Source organism: Diospyros lotus, chromosome 8 (assembly GCF_014633365.1).
Source record: "Diospyros lotus cultivar Yz01 chromosome 8, ASM1463336v1, whole genome shotgun sequence".
Lineage (NCBI taxonomy): Eukaryota > Viridiplantae > Streptophyta > Magnoliopsida > Ericales > Ebenaceae > Diospyros > Diospyros lotus.
Genome location: NC_068345.1, coordinates 31,084,188 through 31,097,230, shown reverse-complemented (window position 1 = coordinate 31,097,230; position 13,043 = coordinate 31,084,188). Strand labels below are relative to the sequence as shown.

At 34.3% G+C, this 13,043-nt stretch overlaps 2 protein-coding genes across 4 annotated transcripts; both read left to right on the top strand.

The window, feature by feature from the left end:
- Nucleotides 1-720: 720 nt before the first annotated feature.
- Nucleotides 721-10,236, top strand: LOC127808373 (synaptotagmin-2-like). Of its 3 annotated transcripts, XR_008024931.1 has the most exons (14): nucleotides 721-1,310; nucleotides 2,156-2,254; nucleotides 2,395-2,445; nucleotides 2,545-2,668; nucleotides 3,737-3,855; nucleotides 4,024-4,125; nucleotides 4,369-4,443; nucleotides 5,712-5,788; nucleotides 5,871-6,117; nucleotides 6,367-6,717; nucleotides 7,179-7,310; nucleotides 9,122-9,303; nucleotides 9,903-9,967; nucleotides 10,089-10,166. XR_008024931.1 is itself a non-coding variant. In XM_052346894.1 (12 exons), the coding sequence occupies exons 1-12, from the start codon at nucleotides 1,200-1,202 to the stop codon at nucleotides 9,248-9,250; spliced, it is 1,617 nt and encodes a 538-aa protein (XP_052202854.1). In that variant the 5' UTR covers nucleotides 721-1,199; the 3' UTR covers nucleotides 9,251-9,416. The 3 variants fall into 3 exon arrangements, 1 of the variants encoding a protein (XP_052202854.1); XR_008024932.1 differs by lacking the exon at nucleotides 9,903-9,967 and having other exon boundaries at nucleotides 10,089-10,236; XM_052346894.1 differs by lacking the exons at nucleotides 9,903-9,967; nucleotides 10,089-10,166 and having other exon boundaries at nucleotides 9,122-9,416.
- On the top strand, nucleotides 10,171-11,288 carry LOC127808374 (MYB-like transcription factor 4). The gene is made up of 2 exons (XM_052346895.1): nucleotides 10,171-10,433; nucleotides 10,512-11,288. The coding sequence occupies exons 1-2, from the start codon at nucleotides 10,171-10,173 to the stop codon at nucleotides 10,891-10,893; spliced, it is 645 nt and encodes a 214-aa protein (XP_052202855.1). The 3' UTR covers nucleotides 10,894-11,288.
- Nucleotides 11,289-13,043: the final 1,755 nt, after the last annotated feature.

The window sequence follows — 13,043 nt, the reverse complement described above, 5'->3', positions numbered from 1 at the left end:
TGTTTTTTGAATTTTAAAATTATTTCAAATATTCATTCCTAATTACTCTAGTCTTGTGTCCATCCTTTGTTTGATATATAATTTACTCTTTTTTTCTTTTATTTTACAATTAATTACTTTTGTAATTTGAACCTTATATAATTAAAGAGAAAGTTAAAAATACTCTCAAGAGATAATAGTAAAGAATGTGTATAGATTTTGTTAGTTAATTGTATGTATAAATTAAAAAAATTAAAAAAAAATTAAGTAAAAGTTCGTCGGGTGATGTTTAGTCGTTATAATTTATTTTAAAAAAAATATAAAGTAAGAATTTATTTTGAAAAGATTGACGATAAACATAAAAGTAGTACTTGATAAAAATATTCAAAAATTTATTTTAATTTGCAATAATGCTTACTCTTTTCATTTTTTTGGGTACATGTTGAGCAAAAAAAAAACCTAATTAGTGAAAAAAACTAATTCACGTTAATTTGTTTGTAAGAGCAAACAAATGACTAACTATAATAAAATTTAAAATATTTAGCAAAATATTTGTTTTGAAGTCACATATTTAAGTTATATAAACAATATTTAAAAAATATATAATAAAATTATGTATAAAAATAACTAACACACGACACATCTTTCTTAATCACTACAACATCCATACATGGATAGATTAGTAAGTGAAATGATATCCATATGCAAATCAATTTGATCAAACAAGTCTTTAGACTTAAAGAGTTCAAAGATGAAAGAGTTGATTACTAGATTACAAGGTTGAATATTTTAGATGATCAATGTTCTGCCTACTCTTGTCAGATTAGAAAGTTATAGATTATGTCTTTTGTAACATAGATTTTCTTTCTTTCTTCCTTTGTTTTTGAAGAAGAAAAAAAAAAAAAAAAACTGAACGTGTCTGGGAGCCGTTAAGAGTGCGGAACCGGGAGGTCGTTGGAACGAAAGCAATCTCTTGTCCACATCCCAAGTTGGAAGAACCACAAATGGATTCTTCTTGGTTTCTTGTTCTATATCTGCCTTCTCTTTGTTTCACTGTCTCATCACCAAGAAATAGAATGTTGATATCATTTGACTGCTGCACAAAGTGATTCATCCTGCGCTTTCTTGAACTTTGATTGGATATCTGTTATTGGGTTCTGTCAGCGGCTCAGCCTTGAACAAAGAAACGAAAAATTGAGGGATTTGAAAGAGGATTAGAGATGGGTTTTTTGAGCACTGTAATAGGTTGGTTTGGATTTGGAATAGGAATCGCAATGGGGCTTGTGATTGGTTATTATCTGTTCATCTATTTCCAACCAAGTGATGTTAAGGTTAGCCTGCCTTTGTCTTTCTTTTCAATCTATTGATTTTTGGTTCTAGCTGTTTTTTCTATTATGAACCTTATACGTGTTTCTTTTGCCTTTACTAACTTTTACACAAGCTTCTCTTGAACTTTGCAAGTATGCCAGGTGTTTTGTGGTTCCCATTTTGTTTAAGTAAAGAATTGGAAATTGGAAAACTATTTTGAAGTATACTGGGTGTTTAAGATATTATTCAGAATAAAATCCAATTGAAGATAAGATGAGTAAGATGTGATTAAGATGGCTTAGTAGTGTTAGTAGAAAACTAAAAGAGGCTATTGTGAGGATAGTAGATGGAATGAAACAAGTACCTAGGAAAGGAGGTTGAGGAGGACCAAGAAAAACCTAGTGGGAGACACTTTGATATTATGAGTTATGAAAGCTTTACAGAAGTTACACCCTAGACAGAAATGAGTCAAATGATAGGCCAATTAGAATTCATGCCCAATTCCGAGGAGGTCTTGAGTATAAAACTTGGTCCCATGAACCCATAAGTCACCTTCAGCTAGCACTTTTGGGTGAGGATTCATGGTGTTACAGGGATAAAATCTTGATATGTTGTTGGCTTGTTGCTGCTTGTGTTTAACATAAACCACAATAAACCATTTATGTGAAGCATGTGTGTTGATTGGCATGCACGACTGTGCTGAAACTGGCACAAGGATTTTGTGGAAAGAAAGAAAGTAGAGGTGTAATGTAAAAAATGCACAAGCATTTCAGTGAATTGATGCTTTTCAAAATGGTGTTATAATTCAGAATAATCATGTCCCTCCATGGTTACTACTTCATCTCAGTTGAAAATGGTAACATTTCAGGATCCTGTAATTCGTCCATTGGTTGAGCAAGACTCTCAAACTTTGGAACGGTTGCTTTCAGATATACCTATCTGGGTGAAAAATCCAGACCATGACCGTGTAAGCTGCACTTCTGAAAACTCTACTCAGGCATCTATAACTCTTCTAACTATATATTACAAATAAGTATATTCCTAGAAGGATTTTTATGCCTCCTCATTGCAAAGTCATCTGATCTTCTTGTGGCTCTATTTTCACAGCTTGATTGGCTTAACAAATTTATTGAAACAATGTGGCCCTATTTAGACAAGGTAAGTTTAGTTTGATGCATCCTGGAATTTGTTTTTTCTTTTTTGAAGTTTTTTGTTCTATAATGAATCTGATGAGTAATAATGGTTTAATGTCCACAGGCAATCTGCAAGACTGCAAAAAATATAGCAGAGCCCATCATAGCTGAGCAAATTCCAAAATACAAAATAAAGTCAATTGAATTTAAAACACTTACCTTGGGCTCCCTACCTCCTACTTTTCAAGGTTGGCTCCTTCTTGATCAACATTATAATCCCGCTTTAAGTTTCCATTTTTCTTCCAAACCTTCTATGTTTTGTACAAGGATTTTTTGACTGAAAAGGTAAAAAAAGAAGAAGAAAATGACATTTGTACATGCATTTTTACTGTACGTAGGAACATTAGGTTTCACTTTCTTTTTCCTTCTACAAATCTTAATTCCAAATTGTTAACGCTTTCTTATGAAGTGAGAAACCTTGATTAGAGTACAGTATTGTAGTGTTTTACCTGATGGGATGCTTTTCCTGATTGGCAAACAACTAAGTTTGCTCTATATGACGTCAGTGCATACTGTATCTTTGTATTCTGTCTTCAGTGAGAGCAAAAATTTCTGTCCTAGATATATGCATAATGGATCTTCTCTTTGTAGTATCTGAGGCCCAATAAGTTAAACCGGACATTAACTGATTCCACTTTTATTATCTGGAAATATTTATTTCCTGGACTTAGGTTCCTATATGATTTATAAAGTACAAGGGCAAACAATTTGAAGGTGTTGCAAGGACAAAAGGAAAACTAGAAAATAATTTACTTGAGTCAGGGAGAAAGAATCTAGTAGCCTTTTGTAAAGCAAAAGATGTGCCCCTATTTAAGTACATACCCAATTGAATATATCTGTAGCCATAAACCCGGCTTCTTCTTTTTTCTAAGTACCGGATGAAAAAGTTATTAGAGCTTGCAAGGAAGTTGACATCATAAACCTGGCTTCTTCTTCTTCTTTTCTTAAAGTAAAACCTTTCAATTGGGGTTAATTTTTGGTATCACAGTGATCATGTAAGATATCCTGGTTAAATTTAAACTTAAAGCGTCTTTTCCTGTTTGTGTGCCATGAAGTTCTACAAATAAGAATAAAAATTTCATTAGGCTATATATTGTGTTGCAATGAGAAGCTGTCTTGTGCTAACAAGCCCTTCAGAAATCATGTATTTGTAAGGTCCAATGAATTGAGAATTTCAAATTTAATCAGGAATTGTTAATTTTTTTTCTGAGAAAACAAAATACGTGTTGTTATACTTATGTATGCTCTAATAACAGGAATGAAAGTCTACATCACTGAGGACAAAGAGTTAATAATGGAACCATCCATTAAGTGGGCGGGAAATCCAAACATCACTGTTGAAGCTAAGGTGTTTGGGTTTAGAGCCACTGTTCAGGTATCGGTTTGTTGGTCTTTTCTTGAAAGAAGAAACTAACTCATGGTGTTCAAGAAATTAGTAGTTGTTGAGACTTTTTGGTGTCAAAAGAATCACCAACTTATGATGAGTGGTGATTTGCTACTTGCTTGTATCACTAGTGATGGTAGATTTCTTGGAGTATTTCAGGTGGTTGATTTGCAAGTATTTGCTTCTCCTCGTATCACCTTGAAGCCATTGGTTCCAAGCTTTCCTTGTTTTGCTAAAATACTAGTATCTCTCATGGAGGAGGTGTGTGGTAATTGCTAACTATATCTGGATTAAAACCTCAGGGTTTTTTTTTTCCCTGTCCTTATTATCTTGTATTACATGTTGGGTATCAGTGATTCAAATAGGCATCTTGGTCAAAAGATTGACCATAAATTAAAATTAGCACCTGATCATAATTGAGGCTAAAAGCTCCAGAGACAATAATGTCTTATTTATAATTAACTGTGCTAGCTTGACTCGTTGACTCTCTCTCTTTCTCTCCAGCCTCATGCTGACTTTGGTTTGAAAGTACTAGGGGCAGATACTATGTCCATTCCTGGCTTGTATGGGTTTGTGCAGGTATGCTGTTTTGGTTGCTTTTTGCTTCATTTTTTTTCATTCTCTTTAATTTTTTGCTCAAGTCTTTTAGGTCGGTGATGCTTAGGGTTTATTTATAAAATTTGAAAGAGTTGCACCAACTGCATCAAACAATTGGTAAAAAGTGGTCTAACTAATGTAAGTTGAACAGTTACGGGCTAGTTAAATGCATCATGCAGTGGATAAATATCTTTGAAGCTTTGTATATGTTATATCCATCTACCATGGGTTGTAATTACAAAAAGATTATGAACTCAGATTAAAAGGAACAGTAACAGTCTCAAGCTATAAGGAAAAATATTGGACTGGTGTGTTTTTCTTTGAAACTAAACATACAAAATGCTGGATTACAAGAATACATATTGCTGAAAATTCTGGAAAACATTGACTTTTTCATTGTCGGTCAAAATAAAGGTCACAGGAGTATGAAAATGAAATGATGAACTGGATATTGTGCAGAGACTCGAGATGGTGAAATAGAGTAAGCATATATTTCAACTTGAGTTGCTCCAAATGGAATGACCTCTTTCTTGTTTGATGCTGGAAACTCATAATTCAGCCAGCTAATTATACAACAAAAGGGAAAAAAAACTGATATTCAACCAATTAGTTCTGTTTTTCATCAGTTCTTGTGTCCACTGTGGAGATTGCCGATGGCATCAGGTTTTATGGAGTCTGTAGTCCTTGAACTCAATCTGTGGGCCTCTTGATCTGCTGTTCTCTTCAGCCTCTCCTTGTCATCTGTCAGTTGTATATATATATTTCCCTTCCCTTTTCAAGGCTCTACCTGTAGTCTCATTGCTACATCCTACATGCCTTTAGTCACACTGAAATGTGTAAAAGAAAAGACACATTGTTTTTATTTAGTTTTCTTGCCACTTGTTAAAGAATCATCATATCAGAATCAAGTCAGATCATATCATATCAGTTTAAGTTTAATTTCAGATTAGATTTATCTTTATTCTGGTTAGCTTTATCTTGTTAATTGTCTATAAATACTCTATACCGTCAACACTATTATCATCAAATTCAATACATCCGTTAATAGGTTTCTTCTAACAATTGTGATGGCTGAATTTATTTTCTTAGCAACTAATTTTACATTCGTAAGGCCTCTTAGCTTATCCATTTTCATTTCTGTCCAAAGCATACTTTCTTTTGCAGTTTACTGATAGTTCTTTTGCTGTTTACTGATAGTTTTTGAGTCTGGTTAGGCTACTGGTCAATACTGATTGTGTTTTTCCTTTTAGGAGCTTATCAAAGAGCAGGTTTCTAAGATGTATCTGTGGCCCAAAGCCCTTGAGGTACCAATTATGGATCCTACAAAGTAAGTGTTCTTTTCATCCTGTTATGACTCGGGCACGTTCATACTATTAAGTTGTTGCTTAGTTACTCCTAAAATTTGGCAGAGCCTCAAAGCGGCCTGTTGGAATTCTAAATGTGAAGGTTGTGAGAGCACTGAAGCTAAAAAAGAAAGATCTTTTGGGGGCATCAGATCCTTATGTAAAACTAAAACTCACTGACGACAAATTTCAATCCAAGAAAACAAACGTGAGGCATAAGAGCTTGAACCCTGAATGGAATGAAGACTTCAAGTTTACCATTAGAGACCCAGAATCTCAAGCTTTGCAAGTCAGTGTATATGACTGGGAAAAGGTAAATATATTATCAGGTTACTCTGTGTTTTTCTGCTTCAACTTGTGGACAATGGGGATTGAATATTCTTTTGGCCTTTTTGGTCTGATACTCTTTTGCTTCATTAAAATGAGAGACTAAGCTGGGAAGCCAGTATAGTTTTAAAACATGGCATGCCAACCTGGACTGTGTTGAGTTCGGCCACAGTAGACGCGCTACTACGTCATTTTTCTTCATTCTTTGTCAAACCGAACATTCCTTTTTGTCTAGGTTGGAAGGCACGACATGATGGGCCTAAATGTAATACGATTGGAGGAACTTGCTCCTGATGAGCCGAAAGTGATGACGCTTGATCTGCTTAAAAATCTTGATGCAAACGATGTTCCAGATGGAAAGTCACATGGACAGATTGTTCTTGAATTGATTTACAAACCTTTCAAGGATGATGAGATGCCAGACGAAAGTAAAGGTCCAAATGCAGTAGAAAAGGCTCCTGAAGGAACTCCTGCTGGTGGAGGTTTGCTTGTAGCAATTGTCCATGAAGCACAAGATCTAGAGGGGAAGCACCATACAAATCCTCATGTGCGCCTACTTTTCAGAGGGGAGGAGAGAAAAACTAAGGTATGCGGTAGCCCGTCAAAAGAAGAGCATGCCTGGAGGAATAAGTTCTTAGTCAATCCTATGAACCTATTGAGATTAAGAAACAGTTGACATCAACCTGCAATCCTTTGACTTTGAAAGTTTGCTGCTAGCAAAGATATAGCTATTTTTAGCCCTCTGATGTGCCAATTAGTATAATTCACCTAAGATGACATGAATACGAATCTGGAAAAGTAAAGAAGTTTACCAGAACTTGAAGATTCCTTTCTGACCTAGAGTGATGCTGATTAATAGTGACATAGTGCTATGTGATTCCTTTTTCAATTTCTTCTCCGGCAATAGAGCTTAAGTAACTTCTTATATTGTGGGACTTGTTGGTTGTTAACAAGACATCACTTTGTGGATGCTTTATTTCCACTTTTGTTAATAAATTGCCTTAAATGTTAGTGTGGCAATTTACTAATTGTTCAATATTTATGTAGCCTGTAAAGAAAAACAGAGATCCAAGATGGGAAGAAGAGTTTCAGTTCATGCTGGAAGAACCACCAATTAATGACAGAATTCATGTGGAAGTTATTAGTACCTCTTTGAGGTTGGGCCTACTATATCCCAAGGTATATATTCCGTCAGTACTCAGTAATTAAGTTTTATATTCAGTGTTTGAATCAAATACTCGTCAGACAGATCCAACCTTAAAAGTTGTATGCTAGAAATAATATCGCTGCAAGACATTCTGAAGTGTAGTATTATAGTTGCAGCGCTGGAAAATGAATTTTCTACCCTGTGGATAAGTACTATACACTTCTATTTTCTTGTTTTTGGTTTTCGGTTATTCTGAAGACATACAAGGAAACATTTTTGGTAACTGTTTGTGTGGCAACAGTCAGAACATCCTGAAAAATATAAGTGAGAGCACATCCACATCACCATCGTCATGGTAATAATAAGGTTCTTCATATTAAAATTTGATTTTTATTCTCTAGCAGGCTCACTGATTAAAGTCATGAAATAACTGATTTTTGTTGAGAATGTTTTTTTTTATCAAATATATCTAGTAAAATAAATGTAAATGGCATTAATGCAATGCACAACTTTTCACTCTCGACGTGGACCACCATTTACCTGCCACCATTACCTACCTTGACCAACCACCCACATTAACCATAGCTATTAACTGCACCACCAAAATTATCCACCCAACCCACCACCAATTACCACCATGATCAACCACCCTATACTATTTCTCTTGCCTTAATTTAAGAAAATAGTAAAGGTTGCCAGGCATTTTTTACTCTTCATTTATTTTGTTTATCTTGATAAGCTGACATGTACTGACCCTAAATTGGTTAGAATAAGGTTCAATTCACAATGGCGATAAGTCGATCCAGCTAGTGAGATTAAGGCTTGATATGCTGTTATTTATCCTGATGATTAAAGGTGGCCTTGGAACATAATAAAGATTTTTTGAGGTTACAGACCATGGATACAATACAACATATCTAGATGCAAGGGGAAAGCTACTAAGCTTGGTTACGTACAATCCTACTCAGGCCCTGCAATAGTGTGAGCCTTATTCAAGTTGGTTGCCCTATTTTATAATCCAACATCTGTTTGTAAAAAACATTTGTTTTGTTTTGTTGTTATTGTTATTGCAAAACGAAGTAAACATTGGTCTTGCTTTCTGCTGTAAAAGAAACAAGAGCTAAACATGATCAAGTAACCCTGAGAAAGAATATTAAAACAATTTTAAATGGGAGCGCTATTTACATTGTTAGACTTAAAGATATACTTATAAATCTGTGGATTTCAAACTTGTGAAGCACAGCATTTAAATGCTCTAGAATTCTTAATTCAAGCTATTATAAAGTGTGTTCAATATTTTTGCAATCATAAATCCCTTTAAAGTCAAAAGGAAAAATTTATTGTATGTCTATACAGCCATCTTTGCTCTATATTTTAGAATTTTTGGTTGTTCAAGTAATACGTGCAAAATAAGAGTATTATTGAGATGAGAACGTTACAGTGGATGTGTGAGTATGGCCATATAAGAAGAGACCAGATTGGAAGTGAGATTATCTATAATAATGTTGGAGTGGCACCTATAGAGATACTGCATGTGCACGAGATATAAATTAAAATAGTTTGGACATATGAGAAGAATCAATAGACATACCCATGATCAATAGGCTTTTGTGGCTTCTATATGAAAATATTCTTCTTGTTGATTTGTTATTTCTGGTGAGAAGAGGTAATTTGGTGCTAACTCAATGCATCCCTCTTTTCTAATTGTGAAAACACCGTGGCCTACCATAGACCACAGGGTACTATAATTTTACATCCTTACACGGTTTTATGTCCTTGTGTTATTAGTAGTTCTAATCACTTACAGAGATCTATTCTCATGTTTTACATTTTTCTATATCAGGAAGCTCTGGGTTATGTGGATATAAACCTTGCAGACGTCATTAGAAACAGGAGAATCAATGGGACATACAACCTCATTGACTCAAAGAATGGCCGGATTCAGATAGAATTGCAATGGAGGACATCGTGATGATGACACTGATTTTGGGCAGTTGTATATTATGGGAAAACACTGGATTTAAAGTATGTAATTTCAACACTAAGACTCTTGGTTTACCCCGAAATGTATAAAATATGTGCTTCTTGGATTTGGATTTTAAAGTATGTATTTAAATATTTATATGAGCATTCTTATACTGAGCCAGCCCATTTATTGTGCATGAGCTAGCCCCATTGCCGCCTTCTTCTCCTCTTAAGAAAACTGCTATTCAAGATAATTTGAAAGCTTCGGTTTGAAATTCCTCCTCAAGTAGACAAATGAACAACTACTTTATTTCCTCAACATAATTATATAAATTGATTACTTGTATTCTCCAGCTCTCTACCTCTCTCTGTTTTCATGTGCTCCCACTCTTGAGACAGTGGGAAGCAGCATTGAGTTAAACAGATTAAAGCCCTTTTGAAGACCATTTTACTACAACCCCTGCAGCTAAGGCAGAGCTGTCGTGTTCAGTGGTAGGAGCTTGAGCTTGACATGTTCAGTATAGTATTTATGATTCAATTCTGTCATTGAAGAATTTTGCTTAGGCTAATGAAAGATTCAAATTTATTGCATTGTATCTTGGGATTAAGAAAAGCATGAAAAATCCGTTGTTTGGCTAAGCACTTCATACCAACCTAAGTTTGCAGGTAGCTGGTTCTCCTGTCCTATTCAAGTGCTTGCTTTTTTATAATCATCCGACCCCAGGTATATTATCCTATCCAGTCCTACACACCTTCCTCACCAACCTATATCTAGAAGCATTAAGGGTTACTTTGCTCTCTCTTTCTCTGTCTATAAATATGACCCGTCTTTTCTTGATTCGCAGAGCTGCCTTCAGTCAACAAACTCAACTGCAACTTCTCGGTAGAAGCAGAAACAACTCGGTTCACTGGCAGCTGTGTTGCCACATGGGGAGGTCTCCTTGCTGTGAAAAAGCTCACACAAACAAAGGAGCTTGGAGCAAAGAAGAAGACGAACGACTCATAGCATATATTCAAGCTCATGGAGAGGGTTGCTGGCGATCCCTTCCAAAGGCTGCAGGCCTACTCAGGTGCGGGAAAAGTTGCAGGCTTAGATGGATTAACTATCTTCGCCCAGACCTCAAACGTGGTAATTTCACAGTAGAGGAAGATGAGCTCATTATCAAGCTGCATACCCTTCTCGGTAACAAGTAAGAAAGCTGAACTACTTACATTCTGTTACAATTCGACGTAATTGCTTAGAAGCTTAATCTTTGCCATCATGCAAGGTGGTCACTCATAGCTGCAAGGTTGCCTGGTAGAACTGATAATGAAATAAAGAATTACTGGAACACCCATATAAGGAAGAAGCTACTGAGTCGAGGGATTGATCCAGTGACACATCGGCCGGTGAATGAAGCAATGTCTAATTTTACGATGGCAATTTTTCCCAATGCCAAGGAAAGAGATAAGCACGATCATGGTTTCGGTTCCCAACAGCCGAAGGGGACAAGTCCTGACCTTAATCTTGATCTTGAGATTAGCCTGCCTTGGAGCCATCCACCACAGACCTCAGAGAGCTCAGCAGCCGGCCTTTGTTTCAGCGGCAGCTTGGGTTTATTCAACAGCAAAGAATGCAGTTGTAGTAACAGTACTACTACTATGTACTGAAATTTGTTGCAGCATATAAATTGTTCTTGTGGCTTGAAGAACGGTGTTTATGAGTCAGTGAATCATGGAATGAAAGAAGCTGAGAGAGGGAAATGAAGTTTGCCATGGAAGATTAGGTCCTCTTTTGCTTTTGTATGGTCATATACTGTGTCTAGAATTCATGCTTACACTGTAATTAGAATTGATGCCTTTTGTAGTGGTGGGAACAAAAGAGATTGCCAGTTTAGACTTCTAAATGTGTTGGTGACTAGTAATTTACCTAGTATAGACAAAATTTCTAGATTAAAACTGTACTGTCAACCCTATAAACAAAATGCAAGCAAGCAAGAGAGGCCCATGAAGAGGAGGCAGAACTTTTTAGGTAAGCATTCAATTCCACATGCAAACTCACAGTGGATGGCAGCCAAAAAGAACTGTTTCTATTTTCTACTTTAAATTCTTGCCCCAGCAGAGAGAGGACAACTTTCCCATCACTACCAAATAGACATTGATGACTGTATTGTTCTCATTAACTTAAGTGACCAAACAAGAGGTTAGGGGGTAGGTATAGTGTCAACCCAACCATCCCCTCCTCGCCCATAATTATAATAATTCTCACAATCCCCCCATCCACCAACCATTTCCGCACCACAGTGCCCACCAAAATGGACAACACATCTCTTTTCCTCTCTCTTGGCAATTACATATACTGTGTCGAATCTGTCATGTGGTCTAAGTTCGATCCATTTTTTTTCTTTGTATTATTTATTGTCATTCTTTTCTTAAATGGAGCTCACATTGCGCTATCATTTTGAGAAAGTTTGCTTCGGTGTATGCATTACAAAAAAAATTCAACTTTTAGTGACGAAAAAATTTGTCGTTAAAACTAAAAATTCCGTCACTAAATTATTTAGTGACGAATTTAATGATAGACAAATTTTATCACCAAAATTAGTGTCGCTAAATTTCATCACTGAAATTTAGCGACAAATGGATTCAATTACGAGAAATTTTTCTGACGTTGATAAAAAAAATAATAATAAAAAAAAATTTAAACGTAAATAAAATATGTACAAAATATAAATTATATAAATTAAAATTTGAAAGTAAATTTTTATATTTATTTAATATAAATATATAAAAATAAATTTATGATAATTAATAATTTATTTTAATTCATTCATTAAAATAGCTAACTCACCAACAATATTTATAACATTATATTTGTATTTTTAATTTTAAAATTATATTTACAAAATAACTAACTCAACAACAATATTTATAACATTATATTGTACTTATTATTTTAAAATACAAAAGAGAACTAATTAAAATACAAATATTTAGCTTTTCATTTAAAAATATTATAATATTTTAATAAATAACTACTTAAAAACATTTTTTACAAATAAATTGTATATTCATTTTATTTTTTATGTATAATTAATATTTCATTGAAAAAAATTTGACATAACAATTTTTTATTTCTAATTTTTTTTATCTTGTTTAAATCATCAATAATATATACACAATACACAATATTATATAGATGTAAAATAAATAATAATATACATACAATAAATATAAATAACATGGATATATATTTTTTATCTAAAAAACATTCAAATATGCATTTAAAAGTTAAAATAACAAAACACTAAAAATATAATGCAAAAAAAAATATATATATCTTATAAATTTTGGTGATACTCGTATCTTTTAAACGAACATTCAACAACAACAAAAAAAATAAACAAAACTTTAAAAATGAGGTGGGAGTGCAGAGGGGGCGAGGAAAGAGTAGACAGAGAGTGCAGAAGAGGGGATTTATATGGGGGGAGAGGGAACTCAAAGGGGATGGGAGAAAATTCAAAAAGGGGAGGTGGCTTAGCGACGGGTATCTTCTCGTTGCTAAATAGGAAAGAGAAGGGTGCGTGGGGAGGGTTTAGAAACAGGAAGATGCCCGTCGTTGTTTAGCTATAAGCATATTCCCGTCACTAAATAGGAAATGAGGAAGGGTTTAGCAACGGGCATATGTCTGTCGCTATTTTTTAAACAAATTTTAAAAAAATATAAAAAAAATATTTCAAATATTTTTAAAAAACATCATAATATATAAATAATATATATTGAGAAAAATATATTTTATACTCAATAATATAAATAAATAA

Coding starts and splice junctions, on each gene's coding strand:
- LOC127808373 (XM_052346894.1), top strand. CDS start 1,200: ATGGGTTTTTTGAGCACTGTAATAGGTTGGTTTGGATTTGGAATAGGA. Junction 2,255..2,394: donor AAAATCCAGACCATGACCGT/GTAAGCTGCACT, acceptor CTATTTTCACAG/CTTGATTGGCTTAACAAATT. Junction 5,789..5,870: donor CCAATTATGGATCCTACAAA/GTAAGTGTTCTT, acceptor AAAATTTGGCAG/AGCCTCAAAGCGGCCTGTTG.
- LOC127808374 (XM_052346895.1), top strand. CDS start 10,171: ATGGGGAGGTCTCCTTGCTGTGAAAAAGCTCACACAAACAAAGGAGCT. Junction 10,434..10,511: donor CATACCCTTCTCGGTAACAA/GTAAGAAAGCTG, acceptor CCATCATGCAAG/GTGGTCACTCATAGCTGCAA.